The sequence below is a fragment of the Miniopterus schreibersii genome (assembly GCF_964146895.1).
Source record: "Miniopterus schreibersii genome assembly, chromosome: 3".
Lineage (NCBI taxonomy): Eukaryota > Metazoa > Chordata > Mammalia > Chiroptera > Miniopteridae > Miniopterus > Miniopterus schreibersii.
The window spans coordinates 81,822,789-81,843,969 of record NC_138103.1 but is presented as its reverse complement, the minus strand read 5'-3'; the positions used below and the strand labels follow the sequence as shown (position 1 = coordinate 81,843,969).

General features: G+C 40.1%; 1 protein-coding gene across 3 annotated transcripts in view; it reads left to right on the top strand.

The window, feature by feature from the left end:
• Positions 1-21,181, top strand: part of SEMA5A (semaphorin 5A) — a 362,170-nt gene that overhangs the window by 195,299 nt on the left and 145,690 nt on the right. For all 3 annotated transcript variants that reach the window (XM_081133220.1, XM_081133222.1, XM_081133221.1), the window contains exon 5: positions 680-725. In XM_081133220.1, the coding sequence (XP_080989346.1) occupies positions 680-725 (46 nt within the window). The remainder of the gene's footprint in view (positions 1-679; positions 726-21,181) is intronic.

The following is a 21,181-nucleotide window of genomic DNA, read 5'->3' as shown; positions in this document are numbered from 1 at the left end:
TGTGCCCTGCTGGTCCCGATTGCGTGTGTATTCCACTGTCCTGCCCCCTCACTGTTGAAAGCTGACAGTTTCCTTCTCTCTGGTTTCCTGTTTCCACTTGGGCAGACAGGGCTGATTCTTCACACCCTTGATGCTGGACCGAGTTTCTGCTTCTAAACTTCATACACTAAATCCACCTAACGAGACAGAGCACTCTAATACTCGGACTGTTGTTGAATTCAAAACCTGGGCATGTTCTAATGATAAAACCTGGCGAATGCAGGTGACCTGAAAGAAGGCAGACTCATGAAGAACGGTTTTGTATCATCTTACTTACATTCAGTTCCTGAAGGGAATGCCCATGTCCTTTTGTCCATTTCACATAGATCAAGAGAGCCAATTAATAATGTAGGTTTACCTGAATCTCTCTCTCTGTCTCACACACACACACACACACACACACCCCCCTTGTGCCTGAATTTTCTCACTGATCTCAAATGTGTGGCTGTCGTGTTCCTGAATGCCCTTGTGAACTCTGAGGTCCAAGGAAAACTGTGCTACCCTCATTCTTTGCAGGAAGATGCTTTGGAAGCCAAAAATTATTAGTTGTGTGTTTTTTTCCATTGTTCTCATGATTTTTATAAACTGCATTTCTTTGGATCTATTGAAAATAAAACTGCTTTCTTTTTGTATTTTGTAGAAACTACCTCTTCAGGTTACAGCTTGAGGATTTGTCTCTGATCCAGGTAGGTGCAATTTATTTTTCTTGAGCTTTCATTTTCCGCCCCAATTAGCTCACTGTTCGAGGGCATGAAGACAGATGTGTGTAAAGGTGTTCATCAAGGCCCTGCAGAGGTTCATTGCATCAGGAGGTCAAGCTGCTTGGACTCTTGGCTGCCCTGTGTGATAGGAGTCACCACCTGCTTTATTTCGCAGTTGGCCCTTTTCTCCCTCTGTGCAGCTCCCTCTTCCTTTCATGGGCATCATCTGACTTTCTCTTCTTCAAATGATAGACCACTCAAAGGACATTTCCTCAATGTCCTGTCCCACCCCAGTTAGAATACTCATTGATTATTTAGTCTGATGCTTTTAGCTGTCATATTGTAAAAATCAACCCCCTTAGAAAATCATTGTTTCCTCTTTATAATTAAGTAAATATGAATATATGTGTTCAAAACTATATATAGCAACAAATAAGTGATGATTGATAAAAATACAATTTACCCACACCTATGTCTATTGTTTGGAGAAAGGGTCTGAATGGAGTGTTTATTTTATTGGCGGAGCTGAACCACAAAGGCCCTCTTTGCCCTCCAGGCTTTTAGAAGGGTCTGATGACCGAGGTCTCCTCAGAGAAGGAGAGGGTTATGGCACAAATATCTCCTTCCCCGAGGTTCTGGACCTCCCTGTGGACATGCCAGGATTTTGGGGCTCTGTAATTTGGGAGAAGTCCTGCAACCAGTTTTAATGCCACCCTCATGTACTAGAGTTCTAAGAAGTGATTGGAGACAAGTTTATATTATTTTATTCTTTTTGTGATGCTGGTGTTAATGAACATTCAAGAAACTTGAGCTAGGGCTCAATATTAGATCTTTAATTTACCAGGGCCTTGAATAAGCCAGTCCCACAAGCAAAGCTAATGTTGGTACAAAGCAAGGGCTTTGAAGACAGTAGACTTGGTGGTCTGTCTAGCTCCACGACTCCCAGCACTGGTGGGTTTCCTCATCTGTGAAATGGCCACAAAACACTCCCTTTCCCATCCTGTCACTGCTAAAGTGAAATAAAGTAAGGCATGCCCAAGAGATAAGGCACAGTGCTTTCTGAACAAATGCCAGTTGCTTATGTTTTTTAAATGGAATAATAATAAATAATGTATTACTATCCTACTTGTTTCATCATGCTGGGCAATGAATTGTCTTTCCACTAGCAATTTAGTATATAACTAAAGTCTTTAAATGAATTGATTGGTTGGCAAAATTATAATGTATTAATAATAACTCAGAATGATGAGCAGTTTAACCAATATACTTTAAAAAAAAATAAAGTTATTGGGGTGACATTGGTTAATATGATCATATAGGTTTCAAGTGTGGTTTTCAGTGTTACAAGTTCTGTATATTAACCAAAATACTATTTTAAAGTTCTAATTTTGAAATCATCTTTTGTAAAAAATATAGACCTTTCAATAGATGGGCTCTGTATACTATGATCGTTGTTATTCTCATAGTATGGTAATTATCTGGCATATCATGTGTTAGAAAAGTAGAATGTGCAGATATGTATATGTACAAGTGTATTTGTGGATTTCCTAATCTCCTACCTCTCTTGGGTAGAGGGTCTGGAAAGCAGCCATGATCATACAATACACAGGACTAGCTTCCCAAATTTCATTCTCCCCTGAAATAAACCAAGGTTTTTCATAAAAGTAGCTGATTCTAGGGCCTTGGGAATGAAAGCCCCAGCTAAGCCTAGAAGGTTTTGTTGTTTCATAAATTAAGGAAGTATTCAAAGAACTATGAGAGCATGTCAAAGGAGCTAGGGGCCAGCTTGTAAACGGCTCACTGAAGAAATGTGGGACAATTTGATTGTTAAAATAAGGGATGATCATAACACATTGAATAAACTAAGAATCCATGAGTATATACTAATATAAAAAATGAATGAATAAATAGTTGAGGCAGAAGGGACTGCTTTTTCTTACTGTAAATTGCCAAAATGAATGCTACAACTGATGGATAAGAGATTGTTGATGACCATGATACCTATATATTCTCAAAGTATTTACCTATAGAATACTTATTAATTATAAGGGGAAACCTTGTGACTTGACAGTGAACAACCTGTTCAATCTCACCATAACCACTTAGTTGAACCTACCTTCACTGGCGATGGGACAGAGAGCTAGTGTAAACCTCCTGATTCAATGCACTGAGAAGGACAGTAAGATTTCCATAATACTTCAGCCAGAAATCGTAACAAATTTCACCATGAGGAACCATCACACAAACCCAAACTGAGGGGCATTCTACAAAAACTTGCCTCTACTTTTCAAAAATCACCAAGTCATGAAAGGCATAAAGAGAACGAAGACCTATTCCATTATAAAAGAGAAAAAATTAGGCATGACAAAGAAATGAAACACTTGATCCAAATTGCATCTTGAAACAGAAAAAATAATGTTTGTGTTCTAAAGAATGTTTGTACTATTGGGACAACTGGCAAAATTTTAAGGTCTGTAGATAAGATAATAGAAATGTACTAATACTCATTTACTGATTTTGATATCTGTAGTGAGGTTATATAGGAGAATGTCCTTGTTCTTTGAAAAAACCTACTAAGGTAAGTAGGGGTAAAAAGTATCCCTGAATTTCTGAAAATTATTCTGGAATGATTTTGAAAATTACAATGTGTATGTGTGTGTGTGTGTGTGTGTGTGTGTGTGTGTGTGGAGAAAGAATGATAAATGTGATTAAAAGTTAATACAAGGACTCATTAAAAATAACATTGAATGTAAAGTATAATTGAAAAAGCAAAAAAAAAGTTAATAGAGGAAATCTAAAGGTCTGGACGAGTAGTTTATGAGATTCCATTGCCCTTTTCCTGCAGCTTTTCTTGATGTTATTTCAAAATAAATAGATGCAAAAAACTGGGAGATGCATTTGCCATTAGCCCATGTATGACATTGTTGTGGGGAAGGGAAACCTCTTTTCTCATCCTTGCTTCCCATCGTCACGACTGCCTGTGGTGGAAGTCAGGTTTAGGTTATTGATGGAATTGAACTGTTACTGAAGTATGGAAAACCCATCAGCATCACCACCACCACCCAGTCAGAGATTATAGTGTCTGACACAGAGCCAAGCAAGAAGACAGGGCCTTTCTGAGTGGTCGCCTTGACAACATAGCCCTAATAACAGATGTCAGACATCACTCAGCCCTAATATTGGTGCAAACCGCTCAACTCCCTTTCGTATTTTTGGTTGTATGTGCTGCTGGTACCCTACTGTTAACTCAGTGTGGAGAGAGAGAAAGCTGGCAGGTCTTCCCATCAGACTAGTTTTTTCTTACATGGCTCCAATAAAGTTGTCTTGTTGAATTCTATGAATATTTTATTTTAATCTGCATGACTGTTTCCAAGGCTGACAAAAAAGAGTAGGCACGCTGATGAAGAAAGGGCTGTACTGGTGTTAGAAACTGTCCAGTAGAAACACAGTGTGATTCTCATTGGTAATTTAAGATTATCTGGTGGGGCTCACATTGAAACAAGTACAAAGATACAGGAGAAATTATTTTTAATAATATGTTTTACCTAAGTCATTATATCAAAACCATCATTTCAACATGCACCCATTACATTACAAGAAACATTCTTTCTTTTTTTTTCTTTTTCTTTTTCTTTTTTTTATATTAAGTCTTCAAACTCTGGTGCGTGTTTACTCTTGGAGCACACTCCTATTTGGACCAGCCAGAATTTGAAAGCTCAGTGTGGTTAAGTGCGACCCAGTTGGACGGTGGCGTCCTATCTAGATCATGAGTAGCAAAGCATTTATGAGTTGGATGCCTTCAGTTGCATTATAGAAATGTTATTTTCTGCAAGGGATCATCTGGATTGATTTGGATATATCAGGCTAATAATTTTCTCCTATTGTCTCCAAAAATAGAACATTTTTTTAAACATGGGAAAATGAGGAAACTGAGTCCAGGGAGAACAAGCAGTGAACAAAAAATGGAGAGCATCGGAATTGAGAATCAGCAATAGCTCTTTTTAAACACCAGACGAGCTTTATTTGGTCTTGCCCTTCTCTGCCTAACAGCAGGACCCACGTCCTAGTGGCAGCTTCCATGATTCCTGTCTCCCCACCAGCTGTACCACCTTGGGACACTTCCACCTTGTCTGGAAGCTGCTGGTAGCTTCCTGAACTGCAGGTTATTCCCAACTCTAAGAACTTGCTCTTGCTGTCCTGTCTCCCGGAGACACTTCTACCCTCTCCTCTTCTCAGTCTAGAAAAGAATGGCTGATCCTGAGTCTCACGTTAGCCGTCCCCTCTTTGCAGCCCATCCTGAGTCTCTTTGGGCTGATGACCCTCTGATGTATTTTATAGTCCCTGAGCCTTTATTTCTGACTAGAACCTATTGCCTCACATTGAAATTCACAGTGTGTGTTGTGAGGAGCGTTGTATTTCTCTGTCTCCTCAATACTAGGTTAGAGCAGGTCATTAGATTAGGTTACCTGGCAGGTGGTAGACTCCAAACAAATGCCTGTGGATGTTTTCACCCCTTGATATTTAGTAACGTGTTCACCCTTTACCTTTGTAAACTTACCATTAGTGGAATGTGGGTAAACTTCATATTTTTGTCCCTAAAATGAGCAAGGATTGGGTTAGTATACCTTTACTCCACTACTCCAAGTGAACATTATCTGTGTGAGTTAGATCTCTTGATATCACCACAAAAATATTCACAAATAAATATACCACGAAGTAAAATGGCTGTATTTGGAATATGTACCATGCTTTTTGCTTTATCAACAGCCATACTTTAACGTATTAAAGTGAAAGACCAAGAGTTGCTTTTATTTTAAAGAAATAAAACCTGGTTTTCATCAACCACTAGAGAATCAGGTATTAATGCGATATCATTCATGAGGGAAATTCCCTCGCAGCTCACAACCACGCGCTGAAAGTTACCCATCACATCTCAGAAACTGGTCACTTTCAGGCACCGTGATAGAAGACGTGGCAGTTTACTGTTATGTTTCTCTCCTACTTGTCATAGTAACAGATTCAACTCTTCAGTATCACTTTTCTTCTTGCCTTGATCATGGAGGTTATTTTGCAAGAACAAAGCTTTTTGAAAAATATAAAAGTGCAGCTGATCTCCAGACTGGTTCCCATTTGCCCATCTGGGACTGTATCCTGGATGGCCCTGTACTGCCTCCTTGAACAGCCTCCTGAGAACACAGAGGGACTGCAGCTCATTTAACCTCACCATCTTTCTAACGTTCTTCGGGGAAATAGCTCAAAATCCATTTCTATATTGTTTTGTTACTGAGGGAAAAGAAATTCACAGCCTGTTTCTCACTTACAACTGCAGGAGTAAGCGGAAAAATTGAAATCTGTGTTTCACTTTGCCACCTGCCTCTCTATGATTTCTAAATTGAAAACTGTTAAATCTCTACCTGGTCAATATCGGTAGAGAAGTCTCTGGAAAGTGAACATAGGTGTTAACTTTGTTTCCTGTATATTTGGGCTTGGGGAATTGAGTTTCAATTTCTAAACCAGTGTTCCTCAACTAGGGGCTATTTAACCCACTGGAAACATATGGTTGTCAACATAGGCAGGGAAGTCTGCTACTGGCATCTAGTGGGTAGAGACCAGGGGGTGGGGGGCATTGCTAAAAACCCTGCCATGCACAGGGAGGCCCCTCCATGTTCAACTAAGAATGTCCTGGCTCCGAATGTGGATAGTATCAAGGTTCAGGCACCCCATGTAAGGCTATTCCAAACTCAGATTCCACGTATTTTGCACGAGCCACTTTCCAGTTGGCAGGGTTAATATCACTTGATTAAATCTATACGATTTTTGATGTGCTTAGGGAATTTTCCTCTTTAAATTTCTTCATATATTTAACCAAACACATGTATAAATCCTTAGGGCCATTTCTAAAGAAACTGCTGGGAGCCTTGAGTTTAAATTGCTTCCTTTTATTAATATGAAATTATATTTAAAATAAATTGAATGAATTTATTATACCAATACTCTCTAATGGGTCATAACGATATAACTCCCCTCTGTTGGAATTCATCTGTATAATTTAAAAAATGATATATTAATTATTAATTTAAAATAACTTCAAACGAGATAATCACATTATTTCACTTTTAAAATTAAGTTTTATATTCATATTGAACAAGAGGAGACTGGTCTCTCCTGTAATCCTCAAAAATCATGATTCTAAATTTTATTTAATTTCTACCTTTCTTTATTAAATATATTCTTAAAATTATAGTGTTGTAGAAGTAGAAGGGATCTTAGAGATAATCTTTATTAAAACCTTTTAGGGGTCTGCAAACTAAAAGCCTGCGTCTCAGTTAAAATTTTACTGGATCACAGCCATACTTTTTTCTTTGCATATTGCCCACTGGTGATCATAGTTAATAAACTTCATTGGAACAGAGACACACCCATTCCTTTATATGTTGTCTGTGGCTGCTACATCAGCAGGGCTGATCAGTTGTAGCAGAGATTTTCTGACCCACATGGCCTAAAAAGTTGGGCACTTGTTATGGTACCTAGTACAGTGCAGGCTTTCAATGAGTGTTTCCTGAATGGATGAGTGAACTCAATGTGATGCGGTATAATTCTCTGTTTTTGTTTTTGCTTTTTTCCGACATCATCGGGTCGATGTGTTCATTTTGACTCCCTGTGCAATAATTTCATGGTCTCTGGTAGACCGTGACTCATGGGTTGGAAACCTAAGATAGTGTAGCGATTCGTCCCCAGATTCTTGTCTCTTACATTTGCTTCCTTGGTGAAAATTCCCTGTCAAGAGCTATTTTATCTACTCATTTGTTCAGTCACATTTACTTTCCATTTCTCATGACTTTCTGGAAGATTTAAAGGTGCTCACATACATTTTATGTAGGTGAAGACTAAGGTTTTACTAATTTCAGAGAGTATTTGTCAGGTTGCTAACTGCTGTTAACAGAGCTCTGCACTCTCAGTGGCTAAACACACAGACAAAAGCCTTACTCAGTCGAGTGACAAACCAGTGTGCAGAGTCTGGGGCTGTGTTCCATGCTGCCATCCAGGGGCCCAGCATGTTCTTTATGGTTCTCCACCTTTAGCCCACCCCTCCAGGGGCAGCACTGAGGATGATGCAGAGGAAATTTGTATGGGCCATGCCAGGGAGTGGCACACCTCCCTTCTGCCCAAATTCCAGTGGCCATAACTTAGCCTCATGGCCTCAGTCAAGTATAAGGGGGCTGAGAAGAGTAGTTTGTCTGCATACCCAGGAAGAGATGGAAAACTTAGTCATTTAGATATTGGCAGGTATTAGCATTTTGTCCCAGACAGCACAGAGAAAAACAAGACTAGCCCCTAGGGATGCACTCAGCTGTTCCCTGTCCTCTCCTCAAGCTCTCACAGCCAGCCATTCCAGCCATTCTAATTTCCTACTACACACAAACAGATTTATTTATGCCTCCAACATTTCTGTAAATAACAAAGCGGGGATACTTTGAACAAACCACTTAACCTCTTTGGACCTCAATTTTCTCCGTGGTGCGTTTTGGAGAGGAGAGTCAGGAATTATCCCTGAGGTTCCTTTCGGCATTAAAATCTTAATGTGCACCATTCTTCCACTTACTCTCTCTCCTGCCATTGCTTAAATGCTCCTGGATTCCTCCTTCTTTAAGGGAAACTTACCCTATAATTGGAAACCTGGCATTATGCTTATTTGATGTAACTTTAATGACCTAATTTGTCATAAAATAATGGTGACTCAAGAATAGTAACAGCAGACAGCATTTGCTGTGCCCTTACTCTGCACTCAGCTGTTCTCATGCATCATCCCATTTTTGTTTTCTCAGCAGCACCAAGGGGGAGGGATTTTTTTCAATATTTTACAGAGGAGGAGTTGAAGCTTGGACAGTTTATGTGACTTACCCAAGATCACCCAGTTGGTATGTGGTAGAGCTAGGCTTTGGACCTGGGTGTGTTGAGCTCCAGAGGAAAGCCTGTAATCTCTAACCAATATGCTATTTTATTGTACTCATCCCTGCTGACTGCCACACCACCTATGGTTGACGATGGGCTCCCGGTGGATATAGTTGTTAATTTATAATGTAATTTATATCTGGGTTTTAGGTCAAGTTTCCTGTAAGCCTGAAACAGGGATTCCTGTGTTTGTGTTTTGTTGAGAGCATGTGCTCAGCAGGTGGGAAGTGATGGGTACAGCAGAGGAAGGAAGGAGGCAAGGGTTTGCTCTCAGCTGGAGCCCAGCATCAACCTGATGCCAAGGGCACTCTGGAGTGTGAATAGAATCTCATTTGGTTCCCCTTTGAGGCAAGGGGGGTGATTTATACCCAACTCTTCCCTTGCCCTTCAGGCGTTAGTTAAAGCTTTTACAGTTTGGAGGGTGTGTTGACATAATCTCTTGATCAGCAAAGAGCAGTTCTCCAGAGAAGAGCACAGCCTTGAGCTGGTATCAACCAACAATGATAGCAACCAGAGGAAGGCGCATCCTGCTGTAAGGAGAGCTGGGAATGGCACCAGAGCGCCCATTATGGTGTGCATTACTTAGTATTTTATTTAGGCTTGTCCTGATGTTCTAGACCCTGACTATTCCCAACCTCTGAAGAAGTGAAATGTTTTTACGTCTTTGAAAAAACATGTAATACATGCTTGGTTATTGAATGCATTCTGTTGTTTGTACATGCCTTAGTTTTTAATAGTTCCACCTATTCATTCCTGAATGTATGCTTCATTTCCAGTCTCAAGAACTAAATTGAAGATGTATGAATATTTTTCTCAGTCATGAGTATCATTTGGTTTCATGAAACAAGATCAGGAAATTTCTGTAAGACAATAGCAAACACTGTCTGACAATCACAGGCTGCTAGATAAATGGAGGGTCCATTTCATTTATCTCAAATACAATTCTCTTTCTATTTCATAAGTGGCCCCAGAACCTGATAAAACTGGTGAATGATGGGCATGCTTAGAATTCTCTGCCCTGCTTTCACTTTCCTTATTTGTGTGCCTCTTCCAAAATGCTGACACAAATAGATAAACCAATGTGCCAGAAAGTCCTTTGTTTCAAATATAAGTAATGGATTTCTTGTTTGGGTAAGAGATTATGTATTCTGGAAGCTGAAGTCTCCCAATTACCTCGGGACCAAGTGGAAATAAATGGCAAGGGAGAAATAGAAATGAAAAAATGTGAGTCACATTGGCCTACCATTCTCTGGAGTGAATGGACTGAAACTCTAGATTTGATGATTCTTTAACATATAAGCCATTTGTCATCCTGAACTTATTCAGTAACTGTGATGGAGTTGGATAGAGTAACTGTGGATACAACTAGGACTGGCGCTTCCTTGTTTAATATATGTCCATCAAACTCTCCTTTTGCTATTCTCTTGTAGCTAATCTAGAGTTTATATATTATTACTTCTTCATTATGTCACAGTGTTTAATCTGTTTGCATTAGTTCTTACTGGCCTTGAAGCTACCCTCTTTGAAATGATAGCATATGACCTCTGCTATGATTTTATATGGGTTGACAGAACAGTTTGATTCTTGGAGTTCAACTTTATTTTCAGTTTTTGGAGATACTCAATTGTTCCCTAGAAAGTACAGAGGAAAGTTGCCCACTTAGATGTTTACTATTAGAAGTAGACTATTTAATAAGAAAATAGATGTAACTAGGTATGAAATTGTGTTAATAATTGCATTCCAAAAACCTCATAAAGTTTTTTTGCTGTAAAATTATTAATCATTTGAACAAAGGAGCTTAAAAGGACTAATCAAAAGTAGTCTTAAAGTATAGCCATTAGTTTCTGGGTCAAGAGGGTGAAGAGAATTCTGCATATGTAAAAAACAGCACTTATATGACAATAATTATATATTTAAAAAAACTATGAATACTAGAAATGGAATATTATATATACCCTGATTTGTACACTTGTGTGTTTTTTTTTGAAAGAGAGAGAACACCCTTTATTTGAAAATTTGAAAATATACAAGAACAGAAAAACAATCCAAAATATGTTGATTACAGCCAAAAACAACTAGAACTAATTACTTCAGATGAAACAGTAACATTTCAAGGAGTACAGTATGACATTATATAAATTTTACATATTATATTCAGTGAGAATTAAGAAAATATTGTAGATTTTCTCTAAAACATGGAAGATTGAAACACATTCCTGATTACCTCAGCTTTTTCCTGAGACATTTTGAGGACAGAAGGCTATTTTTAAATGTCATAAGCCCACAAGAACAAGTGAAATGCAAGAGAAGAAGATAAAACTGCTTTGGGTTTAGCTGGAGGCTGAGCCTCCAGTGATGACTGCTGCTCAGAGAGAGAGAAATGGGCAGATATTTTGGCAGTTATACAAAGGTCTGGTTACAAATTAAAGATTTAATGAGCTTCAAACACATGGCCAGTCTTCTCCCTGAAGATGTTTCCCAAACTTTGATGATGCGTGGGTCATGGAGCTAAAGATCTAAGCTAATATAACGTGGAATGGATCTCCCATAGCCTTAAAGGGCTGAGGAGCCAGATTCCCACCAGGTTCCTGATCGAAAGCCCTAGAAGACATGTCCTAGAAACAAAGGCGAAATAGAAGTTGATTGAATGTTTCCAGATTGCACCTCAGCCCTGACTCAGCACAGTTTCTGACTTAATACACCCTGAAGGAAGACCTTTTGGTAGAAGTAGCAAAATTTGGTGTCTCTACACTTCTTTTATCCACAATTGTCAGCAAACAATAACATAGGAATGCAGCAGCCACCAGAAGCTGGAAGAGGTAAGGAAGACTCTCTCCTGGAGTCTTGGGAGGGAGCATGTCTTTGCTGACACCTTGATTTTGTCCCAATGATATTGATTTCTGACTTCTGGTCTCCAGAACTGAGAGAATAGGATTCTCTTGAGTTAAGCCACCAAGTTTATGACAATTTTATGACTGCAGCCTTAGGAAATTAATACACATGCCATCTATTTCTTGTATTTTGCAGGCAGGCCAGTGACCCAGGAAGACTAATTAGAGTATCCCATCTCCTTGGTCAGGGTTCTGTAGGTGATCCAAGTGTAGTTCTTTAGTAGCCTTTAAGGACTTTGAAACATGAACTGAGAGAAACAGGGCTAATCTCTTTTCTTTTCAATTTTGAACTCAAAGAATGTCAGTTGTTGGCTACTTGCAGCCGTCTTGTCTCCATGTGGTATCTGCTCAAGAACAAGGCCCCACAGAAGCTAAACAATTCAAATAGATTCATGAAGAAGGAAAAAGGGGCCAAATTTTAAAACCTGGTTTCAAAACTTCTTGCCATAGAATAATTAGCATCAACACTCTTGAATTTTTGTAGCAAACTTTGACTCCCTTGGCTAGTCTGTGCTTGAATCTGGTATTTTCATGTATTTCCCAGTTACTAAATATTTTTAAACTTTTCTTTTTGGCTTAAATTAGTTGGAGTCGAGTTTTTATCACTTGTCACAAAGAGAGTCCTAAGGGCTTGGTTAACACGATTGTACTTCTGTCTGCTGCTCACATTTAAACTTTTCAAAACACGTCTGCATGCCAGTGTACACTTACTTTGAGACTCCTGGTACTTAGGGATTTGCTGCCTAAAGTTTGTCTGCCCTTTGGGAGAAGAGGTGGTCTTCAGAGTGCTGAGTCTGATGCATGTACCAAGTATGTTTTTCTTCTATTTAAAATAAATGTTACCATTGCTTGAGGGAGTCATTTAGCTCATGAGAAACATACTTGGGTTATAAATACAGATCTCAAAATATCCATTTGGAAGTCACATTTAAGCCAGGCAGTTCTTTCCTTTAGAATGGACTCAAATTAAGTCAGAATGTATTATCCTTTCGGTAGTGTGTGGTTTGCTAGGGCTGCTCTAACAACCACAAATTTAGTGGCTTAAAACAACAGAATTTTATTCTCTCACATTCTGCATTCCAGTGTCTGAAACTGAGGTGTCAGCGGAGCCACACTCTCTCCAAAGGCTCTAGGGGAGCCTCTTTCCCCTTCCCCCAGCTTCTGGTGGCTACTGCCATTTGTTCAATGGTCGGTGCATAACTCCAATCTCTGCCTTTGTTTTCATATGACCTCCCCCATGCGTCAGATGTCTCAAACCTCCGTAGCCTTTCTGTTATAAGGACACTTGTCTTTGGATTTAGGGCCTACTAGATAACCTGGGATGATCTCACTTTGAGACCCTCAATTGGATTGAAAAGATCTTTTCACTGAATGAGGTCGTGTTCACTTCTGGGTAGATACATGCTTTGGCAGGCGACGCTGTTCAACCCAGTGCAGTACTATTCAGGGTTCTCTGTAGAAGAAAACCTTCCTGAGTTTATGCTTTTTTTTAAGTAGCTCTTACCTATTCATAGTGTCATGAGGCTTTTCCCGGTATTATGGCTGCATGATTTTTTAAATGACTACTTAGCTTTTCCTCTATCTCAGGGATTCTTAGCCTCAACACTAGTGACAGGCAGACCAGATAATTCTTTGTTCTGGGGCCTGTGCTGGGCATTGTAGGATGTAGGACAGAGGCAGAGGCTCTGACCTCTGTTCCTGATCATTCCCAACTTGCCTGCTTCCTGAGTGTTCCCCTGATCTCCAAACGAATTCAAACCTCCCGCCAGTGTTTCTACCTGCTGTCTCTCCTGCTCAGGTCCTGCCGCCTTCTGTCTAAACTCTCCCAAGGTCAGCCCCTGGCAGGTATTATTTTAATTGTCCCCATCTGTGGCAGGCTGTTTCTTCATCAACTCTCCTGCCTGTTTTCGTTTACTTTCCTCCATCCCACCAGGATTAGACCAGATGGGCTGGGCCCCTTTCCGCTCTAAGATTCTGAGATTTGCACACCCAGTCACTGTGGATGTCCCCTTCTTCTGGACAGTCACACTTACCCTCAGTGTTAATTAACATTGAGGGTGCAGCAAATCTAGCTCCCTCTGTGTCTTTAATGGCCGGTTGACTGTGTCCTTGATTATCAAGTCTGTCCAAATGACTAACTGGAGAGAGTCCAGGCTCCTGACACACCCATAAGGGAAGAATTTACTCAGGCTAATGACCTCCATTCAACAGTGGGCAGAAATGAAGGCTGAAATGAAGGCTGTGAGCTCAGTACTAAAATATTAAGATAATGATTGGAAAATCATATAGTAGGGCCATTTAAAGTGTTTGAATGTCACCATCCTTCTGTACTAAAGATGTCACTCTAGGTATTTAAAGCTGCAAAAATGTCAGCTACTGTCAATCTTGGACAAGAATCGTCATCATAGATATTTTTCTTTAAACCCCGTGTTCAAAATTCTGTGCCAAACAGAGTACAGACCTTATGTTTAATATGCTTAGCAAAATAGAATCAGTACAATACTAGAATATTAAACTATGTAAATCTTTATTATTTATATATTTTTATTTATTTAAGAAAGAATTGTTCAAACACTTTAGGAAGACTCAATTGTGATGCTTTTATTCTAACTATTTGTGTTAGTTTCTTAGGACTGCCGTGACTGAGTGGCAAACACTGAGTGGTTAAAAACAACAGAAATGTATTGTCTCACAGGTCTGGAGGTCAGAAACCTGAATTCAAGGTGAGGGCAGGGCCTGCTCTCACCAAAGGGTCTTGGAAGGGTCCTTCCCTGCCTCTTCCAGCTTCTGGTCTTGGCCTGCAGTCCTTGGCTCTGCTGGCTTGTAGCTGTGTCACCCCAGTCACATGGCCTTCTTTTCCCTGTGTGTCTTCACATTGACTTCCCTTAGTGCTTACCCCACTCCCTGTGCAAATTTCTGCTTTTTTACAAGGACATCAGCCAGACTGGGCTAGGGCCACCAGAAGAACCTCGTTTTAACTTGATTACCTCTGTAAAGACCTTATTTCCAAATAAGACCACACTCTGAGATACTGAGGGTTAGACCTTCAACATATCTTTTTATTTGAGGGACACAATCCAACCTATAACACCATCAATATAATTTTTAGTGAATAGATTACATTTTGGTCACATAACTTTATATATTCTTTAATTTTGTGTGTGTGTGTGTATGTATGTGTGTGTGTGTGCCATGTAAGTGTATTTCCTCCCTTTGTGGAATGTTTTAGCTGATGATATAGAATATGGGAAAAAGTTTTTTTTTTTAAGGTCAAACTTGTCAATTTTCAAAACTCAGCTTCATTAGAATTTCTAAGTTAACCACATGCACCTTGATGTTCACCCTTTCCCCAACCCTTTACTTTTCTCACAGTGGAGCATCAGTGATGCTGATTTTCTGCTATGAACTTAAGCTGAGCCTCTTGCTCTTTCCCCATCGTGTGTTGCTTCCCTGTATTGTCTCCTGTAGGGAAAGCCTGAAGCTTCTGCCAGAACTCAGGAGAGCAGGAGAGGCCAGTGCTTTTACATATATATTTTTAATTGATGTTAGAGAGAGGGAGGGGTGGGCGGGGGGAGAGAACCATTGATCGGTTGCCTCCCATGTGCACCCCGACTGGGGACAGAACCTGCAACCTAGGTATGTACCTTGACTGGAAATGAAACCCACGACCTTTTGGGGTATGGGGTGATGCTCCAACCAACCGAGCTATGCTGGCTAGGGCAACCTTTACGTATTTTTTTGAGCCCACGTGGTTTGGAGCCTGATGTCTTTCACTTAGAAAATACTCTTTTCCTCCCCTTATCTTTTTTCCTTGCCCAATATTGTTATTGTCCATACTAATTCTGAAATTTAAAAATATAAACATTTACAGAGGTATCATTTCATAAGCTAATCCTGAAATTCAAAAATGATAAGGTATTAAATCTGGATCAGGTTACTTTCTATATGATGTTTTCCATGTATATTTGGCCCCAGGCTTTCTAAAATGTAAATTTTCTTTTGTAATTGTAGAAAAACAAGTAACTAAATTAACCTTAAGTGTAAAAGTTGTAAAATATAAAATTAAAAACACACACACAGGCATTATAAGATCTGCCCAAGCACATAATAGTACGATGCCTTTGGCAACTGAGTATAAAATGGAATTACATATAACCATAGGTGTAAATGTGTTCCCTGAGTCAGAAAAGAATTTGAAATTTATTTACCTTGGTAAATGGAGATTTTTACATTGATGGCTTTTTTATTAGCCTTGCATGTATGACTAACAGGATAGTTCTAATAATAGATGATATTTTCCCTGAGGAAATCATAATTACAATGACCCTTATCATTTTGAAGCATGATGGGGGTAAATATATATAATTTTAAATGCATTCCCATGGTCAAGGACACAGGAAGGGTTTCTACAAAAAAAGATGATGTATGAACCAGGATCAGTAAACTTGAGAAGATAGGATCTGCTTGAGGTAAATTGGAAAGGAAGGGAAAAGGTGATTCAATCTGAACAAAACCCTCTAGTGTCTATGCATCTATGCGGTACGTACATTTCTGGTGAAATTACTTCTTAATGTAGCATTGTTTTCTTCCTATAAATTTCAGTTATTTTTTTTACTCTTTTGTTAGATCATAAGTCAAATTTCTGGCCCCAAATGATTAATTTTCCCCATAGCATTCAGTTTTCCCATAGTCATTAGATTAGAGGCTTACTGGCTTTTTAACACAGTGACACTAGAATCTGTTAGGTCATCAGATTCAGTTGAACAGACTTTTAAAAATAGAAATCCCCAAATCCTTCCTATGCCTAGTGAATAAGGGTTTGGGGTCATGGGGATTCCAGCTTTCAACATGAACCTTGGGAAACTAAAATATTGGTGTTAGTCATACTTTGTGGGAATTGGTCCAAGCATGGGTTTTGAAAATAGTGCATTTGATCCCAGAAACGCTGGGGAGGAACAGGGAGAGTAGGGCTGTGAGTTGCTGGGTATTTGGGTGGGTTGAGGGGATGGAAGGTAGGAAGTTTGGCTTTGATCCTAGTGACCTTAAGTGATGGTGAGGTATCCAACTGCCTGTCCATTGGGTATTTGAAATGGCAATTTTTTACCCTGGTAGGGGAAGAGAAGGAGGGGAGGGAAGAAGGTGGAAAACAGAGCAAGTGAAAATGGAAGAGTGGGAGAGAAAGAATGAATAAGTGAATGAATGAATGAACCGTGGTACCCGGTAGGTCTAGGAATGGTGCCTGCTCAGGGGCGAAGTGTCTAGGAGCCCAGAGTCCCTGGACAAAGCAGATGACAGGGGTGGGGTTTGCAGTTCTGAGAGGTTAAGCAGGTAACCTTGTCAGTGGATCAGTGAAGAGCTTTCTGTCAAGTATCTGGACAGCACCAGGTATTTGGATATTCCAAGCAGAGAGTTTGGTATCAATAGGTGTTGATATGAAGGAAGCATCCTATAAATCTTTGTGCGAGGAATAGCAGAAGGAATCCAGGAAAGAATGGGTGGAACTGAGTCTCAGTGTCCATCTCATGGTGTCTGGCAGAGCTGCGACTTTTAGCCACAGGAAAAAGCCCACTGTCCCAGCAACTTTGCTGATGTCACTGGAAAAGTTCTCATGGGTGTGTGACTCCTCAAAGTGACGCAGGTTGCATGTGCCAAGGCTTACACTCCAGGCTTAGCACCTACAAGAAATCATGACACTTCTAAATCTCAAATCCTGGGCAGCTGCAGTGGAGCTGAGCTGGGCCGCGATTATGTGCAACAGGGCCCCCGCATTGCAGATGTGTGGCCAGAAGCCCAAATTGTTGTCTGGCCATGTTTCACAGACAGAATGGCAGAATTTGGGGATAATTCACTGCCATATGTGATCTGAGCTTCTGTTCCCAATTTCACTTTCTTGTCTCATCCCTCCCTTCAATTCTATGATTAATTAAAAGCCAACATGTTGTCAAACCACTTATACCTCTGTCAGTAGAGGTACTACAGGTGTAAGGCAGAGAGGTTGAACTATAGAGACCGTAATTGTGATATTGCAAATAAAGGGATCAGTTGCTATATATATTTCTCTTTGTTAGTATACAGCTAACACAGATGCCAACATTAATCTTTTTATTTACTTATTTAATGACTTTTTGCAAAAAATACCAATATCCCCTCCACTTTCACGTGAGTATCAGTTACTAATCTGGGTTAACAGCTTCTCAATTCCAAATAATGGGTGTAGTAGTGCTAACCCAGGCATATGGCAGATCGATAATCAATCTAAATGAACCTAAATATTGGAGGAGGAGAGAAAAGAAAAGTGGAATAAAAGAAAGAAATTAGATGAGTAAATATCTAATTTCAAGGAGGAGCAGACTTGGAGGAAAGTTATATAAATACATATTGTGATACACTGGGACCAAGAGCAGTGTAGAATTTAATGACATGCCTTAGATTCACCATTATTATTGCTGAAAAAGCAGCAGTTACTGGTTGTCCATGCAGTAACATATAAAACAGCTGGAAATTCGGTACCTAGATGTTCAAAAATGCACATTTGTGCTTCTGTGATAATTTTCTCTTGCAATTTAAAGTTAGAGAGTATTTGCTTTTCATATGCCCTGGCGGGTGATGGAGAAAAGACTGCCTAGTAAACTCTTAAGAGGTAAAATGCTGTTTAATGAAGACATGTTCTCAGAAGGAAGCAATTACCCGATTGTTTTGAGTCTTTCAAGTTTTCAAGAAGTAGAAATTATGAGGTAAATCATATTGACAAATAGATATCAGGGACTGACTGCGCTGCATTCTGCCTGGAAGGAGGGGCCCCGAGTGCGCACTGGAAACTCATGTTCTAGTTGACAGGGTAAGATTTATGCTCCTGAAATAGTAGCGATAGTGGGGGGCTGTTCCAGGCACTGTGATTAATTGCCGGAGTGTAACATATACAGTGTTAGAGGAATTCAGAGCAGGGAGAGAGGATGGCCAGGGACAGAGACAGGGACGTGCGGAGCAGAGAGGGCGCAGCTCTGATCACCTCCCACGCCAGGCTTTTCCAGCCTCGGGTTGTTGATACTTTGGGCCACATAATTCTTTATCATGTGGGTGCTGTCTGTGCACTGTAGTATTTTTAACAATATCCTTCTTGACTTCTACCCATTAGATACCAGTGGTCCCGCCCCCTGCCCCCAGTTATGAGAACAGAAGGTGCCCCCAGACATTTGCATATGTTCCCTGGGGAGCAACCCCTTGTTGAGAACCACTGGTCTACACCAGCAGCAATGGCTTCACCTTTCCAATTACCCACGTGATATAGTTGGCTACATTTTATATTACTTAGGGATTTCAAAAACGTATTTTCCGTGTCAGTTTCTGTTTAATAAATAAAGCAGCATGAAAACGGATTGTTTCAATTTAACAAGCAATTCTAGACTCTTTAATTTTTTTATAAATTCGCAAAGTTTAGTTATCTGGCATTCTATCTGCAACTTCTGTATTCCTGAAGGCAGTGAAGGAGAGGGTTTCAGAAAATATTCTCTGGGTGACCATTGCCTCAGCTAACTATATGTGGTTTTGGACAAATTACTTAAACTCACTGTGCCTCAGTTTCCTCTCAGGAGTAATCATAATTCCTTCCTTCAGGTTTTTATGATGGGTAAATGAGTTAAAGCAGGTAACGCTCTGAAGACAGCCTGATATATCAGAAGCACTGAATGAATGTTACTGTTATTCTGTTGTTATGATTATGAACTTTACAAATGAAGTTTATACTGGTAAATGCTGTAATTTAAGATCCAGACCATAAACGGGCTGGAGGATTCACAGAATCCTTTTGTAAATGTGGGGCAGCAGGCATTTGCTAAGGGGAAAAGGGGCTTAAACATTTGCATGCATTTGCAGAAATCATTACTGTTATGTTTGGCATCTTCCAAAAGCCACTGTTGCCCCCACACCAGTTCTCCTCTGCCCAGCTGGGCAGAGGGAGCCTGAGCGGGCTGATGATTGCGGGACAAAGGACAGCCTGTTTCCAGTGCTGCAGCTTGAGTCACAGATGCTGGTACGAGAGGGGGCGCGATGCATATGGCACGTGTGATGAGCAGGGAAAGTGTCTCTAGTAGGCATCTAGACTCGTGACAAAATAATTACTCCTTGTTTGGGTGATCAATTGCTGCTTAACAAACTACCACAAAATAACTTTTATTTTGCTCATGAGTTTGTGGATCAGGAAGGGATTCTAAAAAACCTTGGCTGGGGAATTCACTTAGGATCATGGTGGCATCTCATGAGGCAGCTGGGACTGGAGGTTTCATATTCAAGCTGATTTATCAACTCCTATGTCTGCACATCAGTGTTTCTTGGGCTCTACCTTCTGTCTGTGTGTCTATCTATCTGTGTCTGTCCATCCATCCCTCTCCCCACCCTTCTCATCTAACCCCATTCTCCCTCCTTCAGTCATTTTATCATCCAGACCCCTTCTCCTGGGTAGGGTTCTTATGAGGCAGCTGGCTTCAAGAGGCAGGAGCTTGGTGTAGGCTAGTGAAGGCTGAGCATGGAACAGGCGGGGTCGGGGGCACCTCTGTCCTATTCCGTTGGTCATAGCAGTCACAGTCCTGCCAGGGGAAGTGGTGAACTAGGCTCCAGGGCTGGACGGTGATCAGCTGATGACACTGAAGAATGCCCGTGCAGGGGGATATTGTGGGAGTCATCTGTGGAGCGCACAGCTGGCTGCACCCCAGAGCTGACTTGAATCCTATGCTCTATGACTCTCCCCCCATGCATTTTGCTCCATCCACCAAGCACCCTCATTTCTAACAAACACCTGGAGGTGAGTCCCATGCAGTGAGCCTACAGTCAAAAGCAGTGATTTCAAAAGTGGGTGGGTAGAAAATACGAGAATTCCCGTTTTTATTATTTTTTATATAAAAGTCAGCAGTGTAAAATTTACTAATATTAACACGCAAGTTGATGGCATCCTCAGAATGTCAAGCTGCTGACAGGTGTCAGTCAATTTCTGGGGCTGAGGGAATCATGGACAAATGGGGAGGATTTGGGTTTATAAGTGCAAGTAAAGTGGATGTTTGCATTATGATTTTTAATAGCGCAGGGTCTTTAAAATGTTCTGTAATGAAGGGGGGCGGGGGGAGACCATTCCATTTTGTTCCATACAGAGGTTCTCTAGGTGTCACTAGTCAGCATATTTAAAGAGCTGTATATTAATCTAACATATTAAAGTGTGTCAAACTTAATATGTGGCTGTGTGTTTATGTATATACCCACATATGAATGTGTGTCTGTCTATCCTTTTTGAAGAGACTAGTGATCCAAATTTGCTGAACTTTCTGTAATTTTTAATGATATGATAAATAGTAGGCACTTGAGGAAAACATATTTTTTTTTATTTCAAGAATGAGTGAATAGAATCTGTTTTGTAAGAAATCTCATGCAATGGAAAAGTGATTTTTCAACCATATGCTTAAATATTTGTGAATTTGTGTTGAAATTGACATAGAGGTGTCACTATAGTGATTTTATCTATACTTCAAATTTGAAAATTTAGGAAGTGTTTGAAACATTTTTTTAACCTATACTTTTTACCTGGTTATAAAAGTTTCTATTGTAGGTTTT